The sequence below is a fragment of the Sapajus apella genome, unplaced genomic scaffold (assembly GCF_009761245.1).
Source record: "Sapajus apella isolate SASKATOON/1434 unplaced genomic scaffold, GSC_monkey_1.0 scaffold35, whole genome shotgun sequence".
In the NCBI taxonomy this organism is placed as follows: domain Eukaryota; kingdom Metazoa; phylum Chordata; class Mammalia; order Primates; family Cebidae; genus Sapajus; species Sapajus apella.
This window is the reverse complement of record NW_022436975.1, coordinates 19,233,596-19,259,912: the sequence shown is the minus strand read 5'-3', so window position 1 is coordinate 19,259,912 and position 26,317 is coordinate 19,233,596. Positions and strand designations below refer to the sequence as shown.

Genomic DNA, 26,317 nt, shown 5'->3' with positions numbered 1-26,317 from the left:
CAATATCTATTATGATGAAAAGTGCACTGACCCTGTGACCCAGCAATCTTATGTCTGGTAAATTCATCATAAAGAAATAAAAGCACCTGTATTCATGTACCTATGTACAAAGTTGTTTATTTTCACGGAAAGTACAAGACTTGATTTATTTCAGCAAGTAGTTTGTGGCTGCAAAATCCTGTTAATAATCTAAATGTCCTTCAATGAAGGAATGGTTGAAAAAATTATCTCACATTCACACTGTATACACTTATTTTAAAAGTCAAGTTAAATCTAAATATTTTACCATAAAGATACTTCCACAGTACATTTTATTTTTTATTGGTATTTGAACAAATATATAAGGTATACATGAAATTTTGTTACATGTATGCAACACATAGTAATCAAGTCACTGTATGGCTTAACTGTAAACAATGTTAATTAATCATAACATCAACATAGAACACATATTTAACCAACACTTAGAATGTGCATCCACTGAAAGTATACTTGTGTTAACTATAGTCATCTTACTCTTCCATCAAACGCTGAATTTATTCCTTCCATCTTACTGTACGCTTATACTACCCTTTAGCCCACTTTTCTCATTTCCCCCTACCCCCAATCACCCTTCCCGGTCTCTGTTATCTATCTTTCAATCCCTTACCTCCAGGTAATCAGCTTTATTAGGCCCCACATATAAGTGATGGCATGAAATATTTGTTTTTTTGCCTGACTTATTTCACTTACGGTAATAACTTCCAGTTTCACCACGTTGCTGAGAATGACATGATTCCATTCTTGTTTTTAATGACCAAATAGTATTTCACTGTGTACACATACTACATTTTCTTTATCCACTTATCCACTGATGGACCCTTAAGTTGATTCCACATTTTTTCTATTGTGAATAGTGCTGCAATAGACCTGTGAGTGCAGGTACCTTTTGGATGTATTGTTTGCTTTTCTTTTGGGTAGATATCCAGTAATGGGATTACTGGATTGAATGGCAGTTCTATTTTAAGGTTTTTTGAGAGCTCTTCATACTGTTCTCCACAGTTACTATACTAGTTTACCTTCGCACTAACAGTGTATAAGAGTTCCTTTTTAGCCAGGCGCAGTGACTCATGCCTGTAATCCCAGCACTTTGGGAGGCAGAAGCAGGCAAATCACAAGGTCAAGAGTTTGAGACCAGCCTGGCCAACATGGTAAAACCCCGTTTCTGCTAAAATAACTACAAAAATTAGCTGGGCATGGCAGCAGGCGCCTGTAGTCCCAGCTGTGCAGGAGGCTGAGGCAGGAGAACTGCTTGAACCTGGAAGGCAGAGGTTGCAGTGAGCTGAGACTGTGCCACTGCACTCTAGCCTGGGTGGCAGAGTGAGACTCCATGTCAAAAAATAAAAATAAAAAGAGTACCCTGAGTCCCCTTTTCTCTGCATCCTTGCCAACATCTCTTATTTTTCCTTTTAATAATTAAAGCCAGACATTTCATTTTAAAATAATAAAAACACATTGATTAAGACTATGTACAGTTTAAGGCCATTTTTATACAGCAAACCAACCCATTCATATCATATTTGTTAATATGTACAAAGAAAAGAACATACAAAGATGCATACTATTTCTAGGGTAGTAGCATTTGAGGGAGAAAAGTGAAGGAGGCTATTTCTCTTTCTACAGGTCTGTATATTTTAAATTGTCAAAATAAATAAATATTATTTCTGTAATTTAAATAAACCTGGAAATTAAAAATGAATGCAGCTGCCTCATCTGAGCTTCTTGATTTAAGGGGCCCTGGGACAGGGATATAAACTGAAATTAACACACCAGTGTGCTAGTAGCAGAGAGTAGACATAGTAACCATAATCAATCTAGAAAATACCTCCAGGCCCATGACTGCTACCTCACTGACCATTTCCCAGGTGAAGCCTATGGAGAAATCTAGGTTCAAGAGAGAGAAGTTCAGATGACAGAGGAGAGAAAACAATATTTGTATCAGATTCTTCAAAACTTTGACACTTTTGTTAATCTGAATAATTTCTTTAATCTGCAATCTGTATCAAGGCACTACCTCATTTTCCGTTAATCACTATATGCTATCAAGGTCTCTCTTTTTTCTTTCTAATTTACAAAATAAGAACACAGGTTTTGTTTTTTTTTTAAGCCCTAGTCAATATCCCCAGATACCCACCAGACACAGCCCAGTCTCCCATCACCCCAGCTGAGCCCAGCACCTGACAACCTACCCACCGACTGCACCACGTGGGCATGTCAGGTGAGGCCAGCAGAAGAACCAGCCAGTCTATGTACAGAATCATGAGCAAGCAAAAATTGTTGCTGTTTTCAGCCACTGAGTTTTGGGAAAATTATATGCTGTACAATAGAGAACTAATTAATATAATACCCAAAAGCTTTTCCTTGGCAACTTTTGAGAGGAACTAAGACCAATTTCTTTTTATGTTTTTGTAGCTTGTGACAATGTGAGACATACAATAGCTTTTCTTGTATAATTTATCTTGTATAACTTATCATGGGAACCTACTTATCTTGTATAACTTATCATGGGAACCAAATCTAGGACAACTAAAGCCATGGAATAATCAGGATCTAAACAGTAGGATGGGTGATTTAAAAAGCTGTTTTGATAAGTAATGGAAAAAAATTTGGGAAGTCATTAAGCTGGTATACCGTCTTTGGATGAGAACATCTCTAAAATTTTCTGATAGAGTGAAAACCTTATTTAGGTCATACTGCACCTTAAAAGTAAAGGGCTACTGTTTAAAAATGTTTTGTAAAATATCCACAGGGAAAATGAGAAACAGAACAGTATCAACTATGTAATAACACCTATAGAAGAATATGACAGAATCTGAGATTGGAGAGAGTCTTTGGGGTCACAGAGGCAGAGCTCGCCCTAGTGCAGGAGGCCACCCACAGCACCTTGCAGACAGCTTTTCCTCAGTCTTCCCTGATGACACTATGTTACAAAGCTGCCTACTGTATATTAATGAGGGCTAATTTTTGAACAATTCTTTATTATAATCATCAAATTCTGACTCAATATGACCTCCACTAATAGTGTCTATGAATGTAAAATTAAATTTACCATTTCCTCCACATAACATTTGAGATACTGTTTATATATTTCTTTTGAACCAAAGTAACTTTCAACCCTGTTTTCTAAAATTTAATAAATGCTAATGTTCTTATCTGAAAGTACTCCCCAGGTACTCTACTTTCATTTTAAATATGCCAGGAAATATACCCAGTACTATAGTTTATGACATACTGAAAACTGATTATAATGAGATAATTACTACATGTCTCCTACCTTCTATATTTTCATATCATGATTTTTCAGCCACCGTTCTTCTGTCTTCATTTTTTCTGTTCATGTAGTTTGTACTTTCTATACATATATGTATGTATATACTTTCTTTTTTCCCTAAAATTATGATAGTCTACAAATATCCTGCTATTTCTCTTTGTATATTCTGTGCTAAATGCATTTAAAAAAACTGAGAAATGCTCCCTTAAATGCAAAAGCATAAATAAAACTTGATTTTAATTTTGGTTTCAACCTAAACCAACATATTTACCTCAATTTTCTCATCTGGATTACAAATTTGAAAGTTATAAAAGATCAGCATTCACTATCATGCACAGAAAATTTATAGACAATATCTTTCTTGTCATTTCTGTCAAAATTCTACTCATCATCTGCAAAAATTCCACACAATAGGTAACTAGTGGAAATATTAATTTTATAAGGCAAAACCTTTATCAAACCCTACTTATCTTACCTAGGACACACAACTATTAAAGACTGATAATATAATGTCACCTTGCAGATCTTTGTCCCTATGCCAGCTTGAATTGCTTAGGTGCTATTTTTTGGTTATTTGAAAATGCACAATTTCTAAACTGATAACACATAAAGGCTAGAATATATTTTAGTATAAATCCATCATTACATTATCCTCATTTAATCATTCAAGCACTTATGCACTCATTCACATAGCATAAATTACGTGTTTGGCACGATTCTAGATACATGGGGATTAAGGTAACAAAATACTCTGCACTGAAGAGATTACATTCTATCAAGCTCACAATCTATTGAATGGGCTAAGAAGTTGCTTTTTTCTTCAGAAGGTTAATCTGATTAATATATAGTAGCTATTTTCAGTAAATTTTAGACAGAAGTATGTTTAAAAAAATGAATTGATAAACAATTTTTTCTACCCACAGAAGTTAATGACTATTAAAATATTTATCTTTTTCCTTTTTTCTTTAAAACATATGAAAAATAGTCAGAAAACTTTTTGATTTTATTCTACAAATATTTATTCCAGGCAGTATCTTAGTTAAGAAAATATCTTTCTATTCCTAAAGAGTTTTAATTTCATTATATTTACAATAAGAAATAGATGAAAATTTGCATTGAATAGCAGTCAGTTATTGATTGAGATGTCAAAACTTTTCTCACTTGATCAACATGTATGATGTGCTGACATATGATGGTAATACTAAAAGAAGAGAAAGAATAACAAAGGAATAATCATCAAAAGATATTCCATGCAAATATTAATCAAAAGAGAACTGGGTGGCTGCACTAATATTAAGCAATATAGATTTTAAGACAAAAACCCTTTTAGTAAGCAAAGAAGGGCATTATATATTGATAAAAAGGAGAACCCATCAAGATATAATAATTATAAACATATAAACAGCTGCAGAGCCTTAAAATATAGGAAGCAAAAACTGACATAATTTAAAGAGAGTTCGAGGGCCATATAACAATAGTAAAATCCTCACTTTCAGTACTGGAACAACTAGACAGAAGACATGAGGGACTTGAACAACACTATAAGCCGGTAAGACCTAAGAGATGTATACAGAACATTCTGCTTAACAAGAACACACATTATTCTCAAGTGCGCCTGGAACACTCTCTAGGAGAGATCTTATGTTAGGCAATAAAATAATTCAAAAATTTTAAAGGATTGAAATCATGCAAAGTATATTCTCTGACAACAAAAGAATAAAACTAGAAGTCAAAGGAAAGAGAAAAATGGGAAATTAACACATACGAGAAAATTAAACAACATGCTCATTTATAATGAATGAGACAAAGAATAAATCACAAGATAAATTAGAAAATACTTTGTGACAAAAAAAATATGAAAACAACATACCAAACCTTCTAGTATGCAGTGGAAGCAGTGCTGATAGAAATTTACAGCAGCAAATTTCCCCAGTAATGAAGAAAGATGTCAAATCGATAACCTAACTTTACACCTTAAGAAAGTAGAAAAAGAAGAGCATACTAAACCCAAGCTAGCAAAAGGATGAAAATAGTAAAGATTAAAGCAGAAATCAATGAAATAGAAAAAAATAGAGAAAATCAGCAAAAGCAAAGGTTAGTTTTTTAGAAAGATTTAAAAGTTAACAAATCCTTAGCTAGATTGATTGAAAAAGAAAATTCAAATTATTAAAATTAGAAATAAAAAATGAGATATTACTACAGATCTTAAGAAAATTAAAAAGTATTATAAGAAAATACTATAAACAATTGTATGCCAGCAAACCGGATGACTTGAAAATTTTCTAGAAACATGCAAACTACCAATACTGACTCAAGAAGAAATAGAATAAACTCAAGGAAATCAGAATAGACTCATAATAAGCAAAGACTTTGACTCAGTAATGAAATCTCCCAAAAAAGACAAGACCAGGATAAAACGGCTCCACTGGTAAATTCAACCAAGCATCGAAAGAAGAATTAACACTAAGTTTTATCAATTCCTCAAAAAAAATTGAAGAAGTGGGAACACATTCTGATTTATTCTAAGAGGCTAGCATTGCCCCAGTAACAAAGATAAAAACATCACAAGAAAAGAAAATTACAGACCAACATCTTTTATAAATGTAGATGCAAAATCCTCAATAAAAGAATAACAAACTAAATCCAGTAGCATTTTAAAATGTTTATAGATCATGACCAAGTACTTGTCCTAGAACTTCAAGGATTATTTAAGAAAATTATGAAATGTAACACTTCACATTAATAGAAGAAAAACTGTATGATTATCTCAATTGATGGACAAAAAGCGCTGGAAAAAATGACACGCTTTCATGATAAAAATATCCAACAAATTCGGAAGAGAACTTTCTCAACATGATAAAAGACATTTTGGAAAAACTCACAGCTAACACCATACTCTATGATACAGGACCAAAAATCTTTCCCTTAAGATGAATAATGAGAAAAGGATGCCTTCCTGCTTTCATGAGTTCTGTTTAACCTTGTATTGAAATTCTAGCTGGAGCAATTAGGCAAGAAAAGAGAAATAAAAGGCAACCAAATTGGAAAGGAAGAAATTAAACTATCTCTATATCATATAGCATAATTTGATCTTTAGAGAGTTCTAAAGAATTCACAATAAATGTTAGAACTAATGAACTAGTTCAGCAAAATTTTGAGATATAAGATCAAAACACAAAAATCAGTTTTATTTCTGTACCCTAGTGATGACAATCTAAAAAGGAAAATAAGAAACAATTCCATTTATAATGGTATCTAAAGGAAAAAATACTCTGAAATACATTTAACCAAGGACATGCTTGTACAATGAAAACTACAAAACCTTTTTTAAAGAAATTAAAGAGGATCTAAATAAATGAAGACATATCGTGTTCATGAATTGGAAACCTTGTTATGGTCACAATGCTCTCCAAAGTGATCCACAGATTCAATGTATTTCCTAAGAAAATCCAAATGGCCTTTATGTAGAAATATTTTAAACAACCGATTCTAAAATTCATATACAACTTCAGGGCACTCAGAGTAGCCTAAACAATCCTGAGAGAGAAAAAGAGAAAAACAAAGTCAGAGGACTCATACTTCTCAATTTTAAAACTTATTACAAAACTACAGTGATCAAAACAGTGTGTGGTACTCACAAAAGGATAAACATGTAGCTTAATGGAACAGAATTGAGAGACTAAAAGTAAACCATCATATTCATGGTCAATTGATTTTCAGTGGGGTGACAGGATTATTCAATGAGGAAAGAATAGTATTTTCAAAAAACTGGTACTGAGACAAGTGAATATCCACATGGCAAAATATGGAGTTGAACAATCATCATCTACTATATACAAAAATTAACTCAAAATGGAAAAACTATCTGCATGTGAAAGTATAAACTATAACTCTTAGAAGAAAATATAGAGATAAGTCAGATAAGTCATTATGATCTTGGATTTGGCAAGAGTTTTTTAGATATGACACCAAAACACAAGCAAAAAAAGGGAAATAGATAAATTGAGCTTCATCAAAATTAAAAACTAATGTACTTAAAATAACACTATTAAGAAAATAAAAATATAATTCCCCGAATGGAAAAAATATTCATAAATCATATCTCTGATAAGGATCTAGTATCCAGTATACAAAATTTCTCATAACTCAGAAATAAAAAGAGTAACAACTCACTTAAAAAATGAACTAAGGGTATGAATAGACATTTTTCCAAAGAAGGTATTAAAATGGCCAAGAAGCACTTGAAAAGATGCTCAAAACTATTAGCCATTAGGAAAATGCAAATCAAGACAACAATGAGATACCACTTTACATCCACTTGGATGGCTATAATTTTTTTAAAAAAAGGAAAGGAAGAAAAGGAAAATAAGATTTGCTAAAGATACTGTACATTGCAGGTAAGCATGTGAAATGGTGCATCTTCTTTGAAAAACAGTTGGCAGCTCCTTGAAGTTACGCAGAGAATTATCATATAACCCAGCAAATCAATTACACAGTAATATAAATTATTATATTACCTATATTACATATTATCAATTATTATCCAAATAACGAACAAGGTAATAAAAATGCTTATATATGAATCTTCATAGCAATATGATTCAAGATAGTGAAAAGATAGAAACAAACAAAATACCCGTCAGCAGATGAACGCATAAACAAAATGTGGTTTAACCACACAATGGAATATTATTCTGCCATGAGAAGGACTGAAGTAGTGAGCAGTGTACACACTACAATGTGGATAAACCACAAAAACATGCTAAGTAAAGTAAGTCAAAGACAAAAGGTCTTACATTGTGATTTCACTCATATGATATACAGGAATACCTTATTCTACTGCACTTCACTTTATTATGCTTTGTAGATACTTTGTTCTTTTTTTTTTTCTAACAAGTCTATCAGCTCAATTTTTCTAACAGCATGTGCTTGTTTTGTGCTTCTGTGTAATATTTTGGTAAGTATCACAAAATTTCAAATTTTTTCCATTATTATTATATCTGTGATAGTGACCAGTGGTCAGTGATCTTTGACATTGCTATCGTAATTGTTTTCAGGTGCCACAGCCACACCCATGTAAGATGGTGAACTTAACCAACAACTGTGTGTGTTCCGTCTGCTCCACTGACCGGCCATTCCCTCACCTCTCTCCTTCACTTTGAGTTTCCCTATTCCCTGAAACACAACAATTTTGAAATTAGGCCAATTAAAAACCCTACGATGGCCTCTACGCATTCAAGAGAAAGGAAAAGTTGCATGTCTCTCACTTTAAATCAAAAGATAGAAATGATTAAGCTTAGTAAGGAAGGCATGTTGAAAGACAGGTAGGCTGAAAGCTAGGCCTCTTGTGCCAAACATTTAGCCAAGTTGTAAGTGCAAATGTAAAGTTCTTGAAGAAAATTAGAAGTGTCATTCCAGTAAACACAAGAATGATAAGAAAGTGAATGTGCCTTGTTGCTGATATGGAGAAAGTCTGAATGGTCTGGATAGAAGATCAAATCAGCCACGACATCCTCTTAAGCCAAGGCAAGGTCCTAACTCCTCAATTCCATGAAGGCTGAGGAAGCCGCAGAAGAAAAGTTGCAAGCTAGCAGAGGTTGGTTCTTGAGATTTAAGGAAATAAGCCTCTCCATAACATAAAAGTGCAAGATGAAGTAGCAAGTGCTGATGGAGAAGACACACCAAGTGATCTAGAAGATCTAGCTAAGATAATTGATGAAAGTGCCTACACTAAACAACAGATTTTCAATGTAGACAGAACAGTCTCATGCTGGAAGCAGATGCCATTTAGGACTTTCGTTGCTAGAGAGAAGTCAGTGCCTAGCTTCAAAGTTTCAAAGGAGAGGCTGACTCTCTTGTCAGGGCCTAACACAGCTGGTGACTTTAAGTTGAAGTCAATGCTTAAGTACCATTCCAAAAATCCTGGGAACCTTAAGAATTGTGCTATTATCTACTCTTTCTTTGCTCTATAAATAAAATAGCAAAGCCTGGATGGCAGTATATCTGTTTCCAGCATGGTTTACTGATCATTTTAAGCCCAATGTTGAGATTTACTGCTAAGAAGAAAAGGTTCCTTTCAAAATGTTACTGCTTATTGACAACGCACCCCAGAGTGCTGATGGCAATGTACAAGGAGATTAATATTTTTGTGTCTGTTAACACTATATATATATCGTAGTCCATGAATCAAGAAGTAATCTGGACTTTCAAGTCTTATTACTTAATACATACATATCATAAGGGTATAGCTGCCATAGATAGTGATTCCTCTGATGGATCTGGGAGCAAAGTAACTAGAAAATTTTCATTAAAAAGATTTACCATTCTAGATGCCATTAAGAACATTCATGATTCCTGGGGGAGATCAAAATATCTCTATTAATAGGAGTTTGTGGCTGGGAGAAGTGGCTCACGCCTGTAATCACAGCACTTTGGGAGGCTGAGGTGGGTAGATCACAAGGTCAGGAGATTGAGACCACCCTGGCTAACATGGTGAAACCCCATCTTTACTAAAAATACAAAAAATTAGCCAGGCGTGGTGGCACATGCCTCTAGTCCCAGATACTCAGGAGGCGGAGGCAGGAGAACCACTGGAACCCAGGAGGCAGAGGTTGCAATGAGCCTAGATCACACCACTGCACTGCAGCCTGGGCAACAGAGCTAGACTCTGTTTCAACAACAACAACAAAACAATAGGAGTTTGGAAGAAGTTAATTCCAACTTTCATGGATGACTCTGAAAGGTCCAAGACTTCAGTGAAGGACGTAACTGAAGTGACTGAAGTAGCAAGAGAACTAGAAATAACTGAAGTAGCAAGAGAATTAGAAGTAACTGAAGTAACTGAAGTAGCAAGAGAACTAGAAACAGAAGTGGCACCTGAGGATGTGACTGAATTGCTGCAATCTCATGATAAAACTTGAATGGTTGAGGAGTTCTTATGGATGAGTAGAAAAAAGTGGTTTCTTGAAATAGAATCTACTCAAGGTGAAGATGTTGTGAACATTGTTAAAATGTTATATCAACTTAGTTGATAAAGCAGAGACAGGGTTTAAGAGGATTGACACCAATTTTGAAAGAAGTCTACTTTGTGCACAATGCTACCAGATAGCATCACACACTATGAACAACTTTTTCATGAAAAGAAGAGTCCATTGACTCCATTAGTCCATTGGCAAACTTCACTGTTGTCTCATTTTAGGAAGTTGTCACAGACACCTCAACCTTCTGTAGCTACCACCCTGATCAGTCCGCAGCCTACAACATCAAGGCAAGGCTCTTCACCAGCAAAATGGTTATGACTCATAAAAAGCTCAGATGATTGTTAGAATTTTTTGGCGATAAAATATCTTTATTTAAAATGTGTACATTGTTTTCTTATACATAATGCTGTTGCACACTAAATAGACTACAGTAGAGTATAAATATAACTTTTTTATGTGCTGAGAAACAAAAAAAAAATTGTGTGACTGACATTGTGATATTCACTTTATTGCAGTGGCCTGGAACTGAACCCACAGCACCTCTGAGTTATGCCAGGACCCAGAATAGATGCATTCATAGAGACAAAAAGCAGGTTGCCAGGGGCTGGTGGGAGGTGGGAATATTGAGTCACTGCTGAAAGGGTATATGATTTCCTTTCGGGATGATGAAAATATTTTCAAACTAGATCGGGACTAGGTACCATAATATTGTGAATGTACTGAATGCCACTGAATTGTTCATTTTAGGGTAATCTTATGTTAATTTTATGTACAAGAAAAAGTCTTGGTGTGATTTGTTATAAGCTATGGTAACTGGAACATATCTAAAAATTCTTTGCCTTTCTTCAGGTTTGATTTAAGGTAGGGATCAAAGTTATGTTCGTTCATTTGTTTTTCCATGTGACTAACTTTGTTGAGCATAGCGTTTATCAATGTCAATTAGGTCAATTAGTTGATAGTCCTGTTCAATCTTCCATATTCTTACTAATTTTTCAGTCCATTTATTCTGTTTATGTCTTCCTTTAGTTCTATAAATTTTTGTATCATGTATTGAGAACTTTTGTTATTGGGTACATAACCCTTTAGTATTATTATGTCTTCTTGATTAAAAAACCTTTTATAATTATGATACGGTCTCTTTATCTCTGGTAATATCCTTTATCTTGAATTTTTATTTGGTTTGATACTACTTTAGCCATATAGGCTTCTTTTTGTTAGAGTTTCAAACTGTTTGTATCTGCATATTTAAAGTATGTTTCTTACATTTTAACAAATCTATACTCTTTATTCAGTCTGACAATGTTTGCTGTAATTGGAATGTTTAATACATTTACATTTATTATCATTGTGGGCACATCTGTATTTCAACTTACAATATTGGTGTCCAAGTTCTACTTTTCCAGTCCTTTCTTTGTTTCTCTGTTACTTTTCTCCTGTTTTTGTTTTGGGAAGATGAACAATTTTTTTCACATCCCATTCTAATGTATCTACTAATTTTCAATTTAAGCATTTTGTTCTAGTTTTTAGTGATGCTTTAGAGATGAAAAACACATCTTTAACTCATCATGATTTATGTACAAAGGTATTTTATTACCTCAAAAATAATTTGTTTTAACAATATATTTCCAATGAATAACCCTAAATCTATTGTATTCTTTTTGTCATACATATTAATTCTACATATGCTGTTTTTAAAAAAACCATGCTATTTCATTATTATTTTCGCTTTAAAAAGCTTGGTAACCGTCTAGTGAAACTAGAGGTTGGGAGTAGATTACCTGAGTAAAAATGAATATAATCAGACATTAGACTACCCTGTGACAAAACAGCATCCTATAAAGAGCACAGGACCTCTACAATGAGCAGGCCTTTTGGCATCCAAAACTGATTCTATAATTTAGTAATCTCCTAAGGTTTTGCACTTATCATTGGAAGACAGTGAGAGCAAAATGAGAGGTAAGATCCATGATGAAAAGGAAGACTGAGACTTTATTCATTTTTTATATCCTTCTTGATTCATTTTTTATCATTTAGCATGTATTAATTGAAATAGGCACTGTGTTGGATATTACTGGATACACTGTTGTAAAAAAAGACATGCAAATTTTAAACTTGTATATTTTTTAAAACTTGGGACCTAAGTTTACATACCAAACTGGTGAAGTGGGACAATTTGGTTATGATCATAATTTCTAAAGAAGGTTTGAAGTTGTTAACACTTCATATAATTTTCACATGAACTTCGTGTTGTTAATGCAATACTTTTTATGAGTACCACTATGTAAATGAAGCTACTCACAAAGTTAAATTTAGTTGCTTTCACAAATGACCCAGATGCAGATTCCAGTTAGCACATAGTGGTTTTTCAAACATTTTCAAACAAAGATAAATATGTTCTGCCTACTCCTTTCTCTGTTGAAACTAAAATCAAATATCTCACCCTGTAACAAGCACAAGGAATTGAGGTATAAGAAGAACAGCTTGCAAGCTCTCTTTTCTTCCAAGAATAGCTGTGATTTGCTAGAGGCTCCAGAGATTTTTGACATGTTTATACATATGTGGGGGTAGCAGAGCACTGGAGAATCCCAGTAGCTACCAAAGCAGTGGGACACTGAGAGAGAAGAGATATTTAGGTGGTATAGCTTGAATATTTGTCCTCTCCAAATCACATGGTAAATTTGAGCACCAATGTTGGAGGTGGGGCCTGGTGGAAGGTGTTTGGGTCATGGGGAGCCAATCTCTCAAGAATGGCTTGGTGTTGTCCTCGTGTTAAGGAGTAATTTCCCACTCTATTAGTTCTTACAAAATCTGATTGTTAAAAAGAGCCTTGCACCTCCCTCCCATCTCTCTTGCTCCTTCCTCTCACTATATGATGCCTGCTCCCCTTCACCTTCTGCCATGAGTAGAAGCTTCCTGCAATTTTCACAAGAAGCAGATGCTAGTGCTGTGCTTCTTGTACAGCCTGCAGAACCATAAGCCAAATAAATCTCTTTTCATTATAAAATTCCTAGCCTAAGTCATTCCTTCATAGTAACATAAAAACAAACAAAGACATTAAAACAGTAGGGAAGAGAATAAATATATATTGATTCTCAATTGAATTGAATGATCAATTCAATTCAACCAACATTGTTACTTTGAAATTCTCCTTAGAGGGTAATCAATGTCCTGCCCATTCCACAATTAAAGGGTCTTTCCAAGAGTTCATCCCTCTTGACTTTTTTTTTTTTTTTTTTTTTACAAGAATTTCATGTTTTTACACAGAAATTAATGAGTAGGACTTCAGGAAAATCCCAGATGAAATATTTTCTAAAATGTATTAAATGTTTTGAATAGAAATCTTATTTGCTTCTACTCTAAATTTGATTTGCTTTTATGTACTTCATTATATATAGGTAGGTACTGCTTTCAATATGATGTAATGCTACAATTGACTATAAGAGGTAAGAGACCGGCTTCACACAGTTTATATTCTTCATGTAACATTACACTCAAAAAGGTCTAAGTGAATTACACATGTTTGAGAATATTAGTGAGCAAGTAGATACACATAAATAAAGATCAATGTTAATGTGGAGTAAAAGTGAAATTCACTAGGATTAAAGGCCAGAAATATCAGATGAAAAGCTGGCCTTCAATTACTACCTTTTCATAATTTTCTTAACAACGTAAACTTACATACTTTGACTAGCATTTGAACAACAAACTTCCTTACATGATTTGGAGTCCGGTGATGGTGGAGAAATATTAGACACAGCAAGGTCACTTTTTGATTTTTTAGGCTTCTTTGCATTTAATTGCCAAGGTTTATCATAGCTTCTGAAATCCCGTCTTGTTCCTTTGGATTCTGTTAAAACAAAATGTATATAAAAGCCGAATAATGTGATTTCAAGATTGAGCGAAAACCAAATCCATGAAATTATTAAATATACTTGACAAAACACATAGGTCACCTCATATTAAAAATAATGTACACATGCAAAAGTACTTCTTATCTAATTTCGTCTGTAAATTAGAGTTTTAAATCTGATATGAATCAGCTTATATATGCATATGATTAAGATTATATCATATGAAACTCTGAAATTGACTGGGCATGGTGGCTCGTGCCTGTAATTTCAGCACTTTGGGAGGCCAAAGTGTGTGGATCACCTGAGGTCAGGAGTTTCAGGCCAGCCTGACCAATATGGTGAAACTCCATCTCCACTAAAAATACAAAAATTAGCCAGCTGTGGTGGCAGGTGCCTGTAATCATAGCTACTTGGGAGGCTGAGACAGGAGAATTGCTTGAACCAGGAAGTGGAAGTTGCAGTGAGCCAAGATTGTGCCACTGCACTCCAGTCTGGGTAACAGAGTGAGACTCCATCTTAAAAACAACAAACAAACACTACAAAATTACTTTGAAGTCTTTTTAAGGTATGGGTTCCCATGACTTAAAATAAGATTCTATGAATGTCATGGAATAAAGCATTGTATTCAGTTGTAAATAAAAAAAACATTTCAGTAAATTTCACTCACTTGATGCTACCTTATCTATTATGACACATAAAATCATTGATATTCACCTAAATCAATGTATCTTCTATTGCAAGAAAGATCAATTCAGTTCAACCAACATTGTTATTTTGAAATTCCCCTTAGAAGGTGGTCAATGTCCTGCCCATTCCACAATTAAAGTGTCTTTCTAAGAGTTCATCTCTCTTGACTTCTTCTGCAAGAATTTCATGTTTTTACACAGAACAATCTTTTTCCTCATCCTCATATCACCTGATAACTCTTTCTTGAGCTCATTTATTCCTTCCTCATCTTCCATTACTCTAATCTATGTGGCATCCTTTAGGATTTCTTTATGCCTTCTTGGCTTAATTTACAAATTTAAAAACCAACTTAGCTTTATGGATGACTCATAAGTCTTTCTCTGGCCACCCACCTATAAATAACTAATATACACCATTACAAATTCCTCAAATTTTCATGTTAAAGCTGTAATTAACTAGCCATTACCCAATTTGACCACCTCCAAAATCCTATTAAATACCAAAAAGGCATGAAAATTCTAAAGTACTAGGAACCTAAATATTGTTCATGGTCTGCTATAACTCAAGAAGTATTTCCATAGATAAAATTAAGAAAGAATATAGGCCAGTCAGAAAGAGAATGGAAGATGACTAGGTATCTACCCCAACCCTGGAGTCATCTCCTTACGTTGTTTCACAATCTTTAGAATTTGTCTTTCTACATCTATTCTTGAATTATGAATTCCTCTAATGCAACATAGATAATGGGAGAAGAAACCTTGATCATAAAATATAGCATCTCCTGATACAAAGGGATATTAAAAGGGGTCAGAGAGGAATGAATTAATTTTGTGGCTTTCTTTATTCTCTACTTCTAGCAAGAAAACATCCATATTAATTCAAATAATCTAGCAATGATATTTTTATCTAGTTCATTGAAAAGAGATAAGACACAGCAAGTCATGCATCAAGTTTGCAGAAACTTAAAGTATTCAACGAATACTGAAAATTTTAATAGCAAGCATGATTTCACCTCTGTAAAGTTTTGAAAAGAATCCAAATAGTTTGAGGCTACGTAGAGAGAGAACAAAGAAGAGACCACCTACACTATTTGTTGATAAATCTAAAACTAGATGGAACATTTCTCATTTAAGTTCTAATAAAAAGAGAAAATACTATTTTAAGAATAATGTAATTTAAAAACAAGAATACAGCACTCACAATGCACAGGTAATCATAATTTTTAAAAACATTTATAATGAAAAGTCATTAAATGTTGGAGTGTGACTGTGACTATTTTGTCTTCTCAACAAAAATAAAGTGGGCTCAACGAAGCAAAAAGAAATTAGATAGGAGACAGGCTAACCAACCCATGATTAAAAATGTAACTGTGTACAGAAATAACAAAAAGAAGATTAGGTAAGCAAGTAGCAATAGGAAACTAAAATGCAATGCAAACATTTACATTTGCATTCAAAGCCAGAAAGAGAAAACTGATAGTGTAGAAAATTGAATCAGTGACATAGAGAAAGCACTTTTCTTGATACACTTCTCTAGAAGAGAGTCAACAAAGAAAGGCAAATACAATGCCAAATGAAATGAGAAAAACAGAGAACAGTAAATAAGACTCAATTTGCACATATTTTCCTGAAAAATAATAGCCGACATTCCAGTAAAACTTTTGAATATCAGAAGTAAAAAAATAATTTCTTTTTTATTCCCACAAAGGAATAAAAATAAGACTGTTTTCAAGATTCTCCTCCACAATGTTAAATGACAGACTTTTAAATAGAAAATGTTGTGTCCCAAGTTGCTAGAAATATTTAAAGGCAACAAGAGGGGACATCTTCAGATATTTCCAAAAGGTATGATACCCATGCACTTTGAATTTTGAGACATTTTCTAGCTAATTAGAAGATGCACCAAAATCAATAATTCCAAATGACAGTCAGGGTTTAAACTGGCATTATTTACCATCATTCAATTATAACCTCTTTAGTTTCATTCAACCCAAGAATTCATCTATGCTTTTTTCTTCCTTCCTGCCATACTTTCCCTCTAAAATTTTTCCTCTTTCTCTGGGCCCTATCTTCCACATAAGCACTCTTCCATCCTCAAATGTCTCATTTGATGTCTTAGTACAACCCCCATTCTTCCCACAATAGCGTTCCCTTGTCTGCAGCTTCCTGGGATGGTGGGTGCTCTTGCCCCATGCCCCATGTCCCACCAACTACTGTGGAGGCAGGGCTGGATCTCCTGGTTCAGTGATGCTTCTGTGATAGAAGCCTCAACAGTAAAATAAAGTGCCTGTTCTCTTATGGGAAAAGTCGTCTAGCTATACTACTCATCACTCTTCATTATCACCATCTTTTCTGCCTCTGATTAATCTTAGCCTTACTTCAGACAGTGGCAAAGTCTTGTCCTGTCTCTTGTCCTTTCAACAACTTAAATGAAACTATGGTGACCTCTTTATCCTTAGACAGACCATGCATTAAGCCTCATACTTCTTTGCCCTGCTCAACTCTGAAGAGTTTCACTTCCCTGATGCTTCTGTTACCCCCAACCTTAAGCTGCCCACAGGATTTTCTCATCTGGAATCATTCCCCATCAAACATCTTGATCTCAAATATCACAATCTCTCACCACAGCTGTATCCTTCTGCATTCCTCATATTTTCACTATCTTGATCTCCTGGAGGTTTTGATTGGCTTTCTCTGTCTGAACCTCTCCCTTCACTTACTCTCTACTTCTCAGAGAGCTTGATCACCCATAGTTTGCTCACAAATATCCTCAACTCCTTTTGCAAAACTGTTCTCCCATCGTTGCTGTAGTAATACAACCACAATTCTCAAAGTCCCTCAAACTGTTTTCTCTCTCCCTTCCCAGAACTTCTGGGCACTGCTAGAGAAAAATAATCTTACTCATAGTTTCTATGATTCATTAATAGTAATTAATTCATGGCCTGAACTTCAGTTAGGCTCCAGAACTGCATCACATTCTTTTTTAAATTTTCCTTTGCCAACTCTTTTTTCCTTTCTTTGGTGACTCTCCATAATTGGTGCACTTACTTCAGTCTTCCCTATCTGACCCCCTAACCACTTGTCTGGACAAACACCCTCACCACATAATAAATAGATAAAATTTAAGTCACCTGAAATCACCTCACGCTTGCCTTCTCCCAGTCCATCCCATACTCAATAGAGTATAAATTTGACCCATATCTTCCTTTGTTCTTTCATTCTTATTATTATCTGTATGATATTGAAGGTTACGTCTGAGACTCCTGATTTGACCCATCCCCAAAGCTTTAGACTCACATCCAATAGCCTGCTGGTATTATCTACTAAGATGAACCACAAGAAACTAAAACTCATCAATAGGAATTAAGAGAACTGACAGAATAACATGGTAATTATTAACCATGATCTCTCTGCCCCATGGTGTTTCCTCCCACATTTTGTCTACCTTGCAAATGCAGACAGGACTTTTAAATTGCTTTGAAACAGTAGAATATGGCAAAGGTGATGAGATGTCAATGGTATAATTATATTCTAGTATATAAGATCCATCTTAGTAGACTGGAATGAGAGAAATGTCCTTGTTGACTTTAAAGAAGTAAGTTGCTGGCTGGGCGTGGTGGTTCACAACTGTAATTCCAGCACCTTGGGAGGCTGAAGCAGGAGGATCACTTGAGCCCAGGAGTTCAATGTTGTAGTGAACTATGATCATGCCACTGCACTCAAGTCTGGCAATAGAGCAAGACCTTGATTTTATTTTAAAGAAGAAGAAAGGAAAAAGGAAGAAGAAGGAGGAGGAAGGGGAGGAGAAGGAGGAAGAGAAGAAGAGGAAAAAGAAGAAAAGGAGGAAGAATTAGTAAGCTGCCGTGATGTGAGAGACGTGGCAGGGACTCTGGGTTGCACCTAGGAGATGAGAGTAGCTCCTGGCTGAAAGCCAGTCAGAAAATAGGGATCGCAGTCATATAGCCACGGGAAATTCATTCTGCCAACAGTCCAAATGAGCTTCAAAGCAGATTCTTTCCTAGTCCAGCATCCAGATGAGAATGTAACCCAGCCAACACCTTCATCTGCAGCCTTTAGAGACCAAGCAGACGACTCAGCTAAACCATGCACAGACTTCTGACACATAAACACTGAGGTACTCAACGTGTGTGATTAAAATGCAGAGCTCTTTCCAGATACTATGATTTATAAAATATGGACTCACATGAGCTACAGTGAATTCATAGATACCCATCTGATCTGCATTTATGTGGTGGGTACCATCAAACCACAGCCCCTGCCTACATACCCATTCTACTTAGAATCTAAGCCCAAGAAAGTTAAGGCCAAGAAAAAGTAAGAGTTCTTTATATTTATATGCCAAAAGTTCACATTCTAACTTCCTGCATGATGCAAATAACTTTTGTATGGATAAATAACAGTACAGATGTCTACATTCTTCAGAGGATACCCTACTCTCTATCCACTTTAGTGTGGCCTTGGGACATGGACTCTAGAAGGCATTCATATAAGATATAATTGAAGAAGACTAAAATCCTTTCATGGGATCCCATAAAGCATGAAGAGGCAGGGAGAAGAGATAATGCCATCCAAGGAAAGTCATTTGGAGTGTAGTTGGATTCCTGCAAGAATCGGGCAAGAAGTTACCTACTCAAGCAACAGGCATGAGGGGATTTGGATTTGAAAGTAAATGTCAAACTAACAGACCAACGTGTAAACACATTTTATGAGAAAAGATGGAGGTCAAATCTATCCAATTCTCTCACCAGTGTTTACTGGGGAGATGAGGCCATTATAAACTTGAAATACTAGTTTCCTGATGTAAAGAGTGATTGAATCTTCCTAATGTTTACTACACAGGATAAAACCAAGCCATGGAGAAATAAAGAACAATCATCAGTTTGGGCAACAAGAAAAGTAATCCTATTGAACTCTACTATTATCTTTCTATATAGATAAGCTCTAAGCATTTAATTCAAATTATTCATTAAAAAATAAGTTTAGGATCACCACTTGGAATTCATACAGAATAAAATCTTTTTATGTAAATCCAAATCTTATCTGTATTAAAGTGGAATATGCTGATTCTTGTATTTTGAGGCATAATACATTACAATATATTCAAATTTAATAACATGACAAATTTTAGCATCTAGGTAAGGTCAGAGATGAACACATTAAAACTTCGGTAACTATCCATCTAGATTTATCTTATTAGAATCAAAAAGTGTTTTGAAATTTTGACACTAAATGAATCCAAAATTTACTGCCTATCTATTCTTCATTTACCTGATGTTTCGCTTTCTGCCCATAGAGCTGCAGATCCAGACAAAGTCCTTTGAAGTTGTCCACGGTTCCCTTGTTTTGACTGAAGATGGTCAATGAGAAATGGGATTGGCTGGTCAGGTGTCTCAGTTATTAGCTTGGTCATTAATTCCTGAAGGCAGAACAGAGCATACCATTACATCTAATAATAACAGCAACAATGATAGCAAACACTTACTTAGCGTTTAATATTGTCAGGCACTGTTCTGCTTTATATACAGCAACTAACTTCATGCTTATAACAATCTTTTCAGACAGGTACAAGTTACCGTCCTCATTCCGAGCAAACAAGAGCAGAGAAGTAAATTGTCTATGTTAACAAAGCTAATATGTGGCAAAGCCAAGATATATTTATTTTTATTTTGTATTATACTTAGCCAACAACATACTAAAAGTTTAATCTAAATTCTTTTTAGAATTTTTTTTTGTACTTTAAGTTGTGGGGTACATGTGCAGAATGTGCAGGTTTGTTACATAGGTATACACGTGCCATGGTGGTTTGCTGCATCTATCACTCTGCCGTCTACATTAGGTATTTCTCCTAATGCTATTCTAAATCTTTTAATACTATAGCTTAAGAATTTAAAACTTCAATTTGCTATTTTGAGAGATGTCTTAATAAACTAAACTTTTGCTAAACTTTACCATCTACCTTAAATATCAATGTCATTTTTTCTTATTAATGATATAAAAATAACAAAAATGGAGAAAATTTTCTTGAAATTAAAGAAACAATAAGTCACAAGACTTACAGAAACCAAAAAGTGTCTTAAAGTAGTCTCCAAGAAATAGAGAATTTTCTTTTTGCAAAAAGTCCTGATGAATGTCCTTCCTTCTTCCTTCTTTCTGCTGTTTTTGAGTTGAGTAGTAGGGTGAGTTCTCTGTCTGCAAAGCGGGCTATCCCATTTTGAATAGCTGTAATTATATTTTAAATGGGGCTAAAATCTGCCCAAGGGTAATATATACACATTTTTTTTTTCTTCTTCCAGTCAGGAACAGCAAAGAGCAATCTCCAATATGTGGTCCATTAGAATTCCTAGATTGTTCAAATATGAACAGCTGTCAAGCCACGTGGATATCATCTTGTGACGTGTAATTGGGTTTGTGATCTATGTGCACTATTTATATTCATATCAATCACATTTCATCTTGTTGGTTTTACCGTAGAATTCTAGTCTGTTCATTGCTGTTTTAAGCTCAGATTCTGTGAGAGGCAGTGGTTCTACTGCTAAAAAAATCAGCTATTAAGAGAGTTAAAAAAAGTGTTACTGGAAATTCCCCAGTGCATCTTTTTGTTGTTGCTGTTAGTGGTGGTCTGCTTTCTTTCTCTTGAATGATGTTCTCTCATGGCCAGATGGCTTCTTTGTCATTCTTCAGTCTCTAAAGATACCTTCTAAGAGAAGTTTATCCTAACCCAATCTTCAGAAGTCTTTATTATTTTATCATTTTATCTTCTTCACAGCATTTAGTACTCTCCAGAATCATTTTGTTTAATATTTGCTCATGTGTTTGTTATTTGTCTCCTCCCCGACCCCCTACTGTAGCAATTGAAAAAGAACTTGCTTAGTTTGATATCAATTTTCTCTGTAGGGCCTAGAAATCTACCTAGCTCATAGCTGGTGCTGAATTAATACCTACTGGATGAATGAATGAATGAATCAACGCTTGCTTTATTGACTACAGGTAGAGATTAGTAACTAAAGTCCCTTATTATACTAATAAATAACAATTAAACCTTTTATGGTCCAGCAAAATACAGTCCTCTGACATGCTATATTAGAAACTGCGGTCCAGATTATCTGAGAGATATTTATTTACATTTTTAAGTCTAGGAACACATGGCTTTATCTGGGCAGAGACTAAATGGATTTTGCACATAAGATTCCAAGTTGATCATAGAGTCATGGATTAAATCTTTCTGCATATCTAAAACATGTGTAGCTTGAACACAGAGTTAAAAGGAAAAAGAGCAAAGGATTCTCACCATAAATACATTATAATGCAAGGTACTTATTAGACAAATGTGATACTTTCTATATGCTGAAAAAACAAGTAAGCTAACAATCAGTTGTCACAGGTATTATTCATCTCTGCTATTTAATATTTCAATTATTATAATTATAAATTTAAAAGACCATTCTGCTACTGTCATGAAGGTAATTGTAAAGTAATACAGAGTTCAAATAAATCCAAATTATACATCTGTGGAATGCAATTTAAAACATTTTGGATTTTACCTCTATTATGTATATTTTATTTGAACCAATTTTACTTATAAAGAATTTTAGAAAATAGAAAAATAGAGCATCTGGATTACTATTGTCACAGATATATGGACACTCAGGTAAAGCAAAACTAGGTCAGGTAATGGAACTTTAAAGCCACAGTCATTTCTTTCCCGACACCTCTGAAAATCTCATGTGTTTTGTTTTGTTTTTGATTTGTTTTGTTTTTGAAATTAGCTTTCAAAGTGGATGGAATGTTTCTGGATTTTTTTTTTTAAACTGAAGCATTCCTACATTTTTCTTTAGAAGATGGATTATATAGTCATAATAAACCAAGTAATCACTATTAAGATTTTAAAACAGTCTATTAACTATTTTGGATACATTTGTGTTTATTAATGAACATATGAGATTAAAGACACAAGAAAAGTTCAGTCATGAGAAAATGATCATAGTTGATGTTTGCAATAGAATATGTTGAGTATCTTCATGGGAGAAGAGTCTAGTTTTAAATGATTGTATTTACAAAAGTAATTACCTTTCTTCTCACTTAATTCATGTATCTGCTGGACTTGAATGATTTTGAGCACTTGAACTTGACAGAAACCCCTTTCCCAAACATGACAATTTAAATCCTTAGATTTGCCAAGATGCTTATGGCAATAAAAAGATTAATTTATTTCCACCACTAGGATTTAGAGCCACAGAGCTAGACCTGAGGGACCAATAGACTTGAAAGGGTGAGAATCAAGTTGCGTAGCTACTATGTTGATTTGGAGTAGAAGCCAATTGCAGAAAGTTTTACAGGAATCATTCACCATAGGAAAAAAAGTATTCTAGAGCATCAAGCCAGTTTCAGGTACAGAAGTTGAGCATCAGTAGGAAAGGGCACTTTCAGGGAGAGAGAAGAGGCTCACCTTCAATTCTTACCATCAGTGCAAGAATTGTGACGTGAAATTCTCTGGGAGAATAGCAATTTCTCAGGCTGTGAGTGCATATACATTAAAAGAATAATGAAGTGGTAATAGCACTTGTGCCCTGGAACAAAACGTTTGTGGACATTTTAGAGTAAGTACTCAGAGACTGATAAAATGTAGATATTAATTTTAATATGATACTGTGTGTCCTCACAGGCTAAACGGGGACATTCAAGTTGCAAACAAAGTATACTAGCAACTGTCACCAACAGAAGATTTAGTTCATACTCATCTCAATAAAATTAATGTAAACAACATGCACTTTAAGATACAGGAAACAGTAGTGATTAAACACTCAGGCTTTGAAATCTGATAACCGCTATTTTTTTTTTGAGACACAGTCTCACTCTGTCACCCAGGCTGCGGACAGAGTACAGTGGCACATTCTCAGTTCACTGCAACCTCCGCCTACTAGGTTCAGGCAATTCTTTCACCTCAGCCTCCCGAGTAGCTGGGCTCCAGGTGTGTACCACCATGCACAACTAATTTTTTTTATTTTTTAGTAGAAATAGGGTTTCTCCATGTTGGCTAGGCTGGTCTAAAACTTCTAACCTCAAGTTATCCACCTGCCTTGGCCTTCCAAACTGCTGTGATTACAGGCATAAGCCACCATACTCAGTCTAATAGCCAGGAGTTTTAATTACTCATCTTATACTCTAACTTTCATATTCCGTCTATTAGATGTGAGAAACAATAGTAGCTACATCATACAGTTGCCATGGAGATTAAATAAGATAATGACTGCAAAGCACTCATTAAGTGCTTGAGCTGTGTGTAGCCTACTGTGATGGACTAACATCTTCTAAGGCTGGGACTGAATTCCCAAAATCTCCAAATGATCTGGGTTCGAGTTTCCCAGTGAAAGGAATATGTAGGACATCCAGAAAGCAGAGGGAAGCACAAGAAATTAATCTTCAGAGTTGATTGCAGGCAGATGTGGAAACAGATGAGAGATTCACAGCAGCTTCCCAGCAAGTTTGTGGAAATCTCCACTGCTGACTGAGATACTGTGAGAGCTCCACAATGACACAGAAGAATTGCAGCAGCTTCCAGGCAAGCATTTGAGAACCACATGCTCCCTGCTGCAGGCTGGTATATTCAGGGTCAGCTCCTCTGATCTTTGGTGATACACCCTCAAACTTCAGCAGCATTTCCATGTCCTCTGCGCCCCAAACTTCTAACTCTCTATCATAAACCTCTTTTTAATAAACACTATTTTACACAGATACAGAGTGGTTTCCATTTTCCTGATTTAACTCTTAGTGATGTACTCCCAAAAAGTCTTAGCCAATATTTTTATTTTTACTATTATTTTCTACATTTATATATCATATATTTTATATATTGACATATTTATGTTCATTATTACTATTATTACCATCTTTATCAATATACATTTGTGATATCATATACGAATAGTATGTATTTTATTGGCCTTATATTTTCCAGTAATAAAGCAAATCAATGTTCTCTTAATATCGTTTTTTATCAACTAGATTCTTTAACTTCATGAGTATACCACATAGTGAGACATCTCCCTGCCCTAATACCTGTTTCCTTTATTGTTAGTTATAATTTTGTTGCTGGTACAGATACGTTTATTTATATGCAGATATGTTTAATTGTATGCATTTATTTATAAATGCATACAATTATAGCACTATTCAAAATAGCAAAGACTGAGAACCAACACAAATGCCCATCAATGATAGGCTGGATAAAGAAAATATGCCACATATGCGTTCTCATTGTTCAAAGAAAATATGGCACATACCACACCATGGAGTACTATGCATCCATAAAAAAGAATAAGTCCATTTCCTTTGCAGTGACATGGATATAGCTGAAAGCTATCATTCACAGCAAACTCACACAAGAACAGAAAACCAAACACCGTATGTTCTCACTCATAAGTGGGAGATGAACAATGAGAACACATGGACACAGGGAGGGGAACATCGCACACTGGGATCACACATCATGCACCTGGGGGCAGGGGGAGGGAGAGTATTAGGACAAATACCTAATGTACATGGGGCTTAAAACCTAGATGATGGGTTGATGGGTGCAGCAAACCACCATGGCACATGTATACCTGTGTAACAAACCTGCACGTTCTGCACATGCATCCCAGAACTTAAAGAAAAAAAAAAAAAAAAGAAATGCATACAAAGACAAAATTCCTTCTTAAAATTTTTTAAAAACCAACTTAGAGAACATAAATCATTATGTAATTATTGAATGAAAATTGATATTATGCAACATGTAAGGAACTACTGGAATTTAGAACTCTAATAAGCTGTAACGACGACCTTGTACTACCATTTAGAAAATTAGTATGATTAATAACCTGGAGAATGAATAGTATCTAGTAATGATGATCATCTCGAAATGCATTTTAATGTTAATTTTCATTAGATAAAAGCAAAGCTATAAGTAAGTTGGTAACTCATCACAGACTCATGTATTATTAAAATTGGAATGAGTCATTAAGTAACAGTAGAAATTATTAGTAAAAGATCCATTTCATTTGATGGAACCGGTAAGATCCCTTGATTATAAAACAAACAAAAGAGCACTTGGGTGCAGAGAAACTTCAAATTGTACACAATATTCCTGCTGGTTACCCATTCGTGGACTGAGCCTCTAAGGTTTCAGTGACTTCAGGTTAAAAACCCTGGCTCTGGGTACCACAGCACACAGCCAGCATGGCACTCTGCCTAAAAATTTGTGACTTGGGAATAACTTACTTTTTGCTTCATTTCTGTAACAGGAAAGTAATACTTGCATCCCTTTTAACTTCAGGAGAAAGTTATTAGGAAACAAAGTTAAAGCAATTTCCAAAATCCCATGAATTTTTTACCACATGACCTCTTTTGTTAAATTAATACATATGCAGGGCATTGTACTCTATTAATGATGGAGGTGGTATCAATCAGATGTACTTTTTATTCAGCACCTAT

General features: G+C 34.7%; 1 protein-coding gene across 2 annotated transcripts in view; it reads right to left on the bottom strand.

The window, feature by feature from the left end:
- Positions 1-26,317, bottom strand: part of CUNH8orf34 (chromosome unknown C8orf34 homolog) — a 442,661-nt gene that overhangs the window by 323,110 nt on the left and 93,234 nt on the right. For both annotated transcript variants that reach the window (XM_032296290.1, XM_032296289.1), the window contains exons 2-3: positions 20,117-20,264; positions 14,006-14,137 (exon numbers count right to left, since the gene is read on the bottom strand). In XM_032296290.1, the coding sequence (XP_032152181.1) occupies positions 14,006-14,137; positions 20,117-20,264 (280 nt within the window). The remainder of the gene's footprint in view (positions 1-14,005; positions 14,138-20,116; positions 20,265-26,317) is intronic.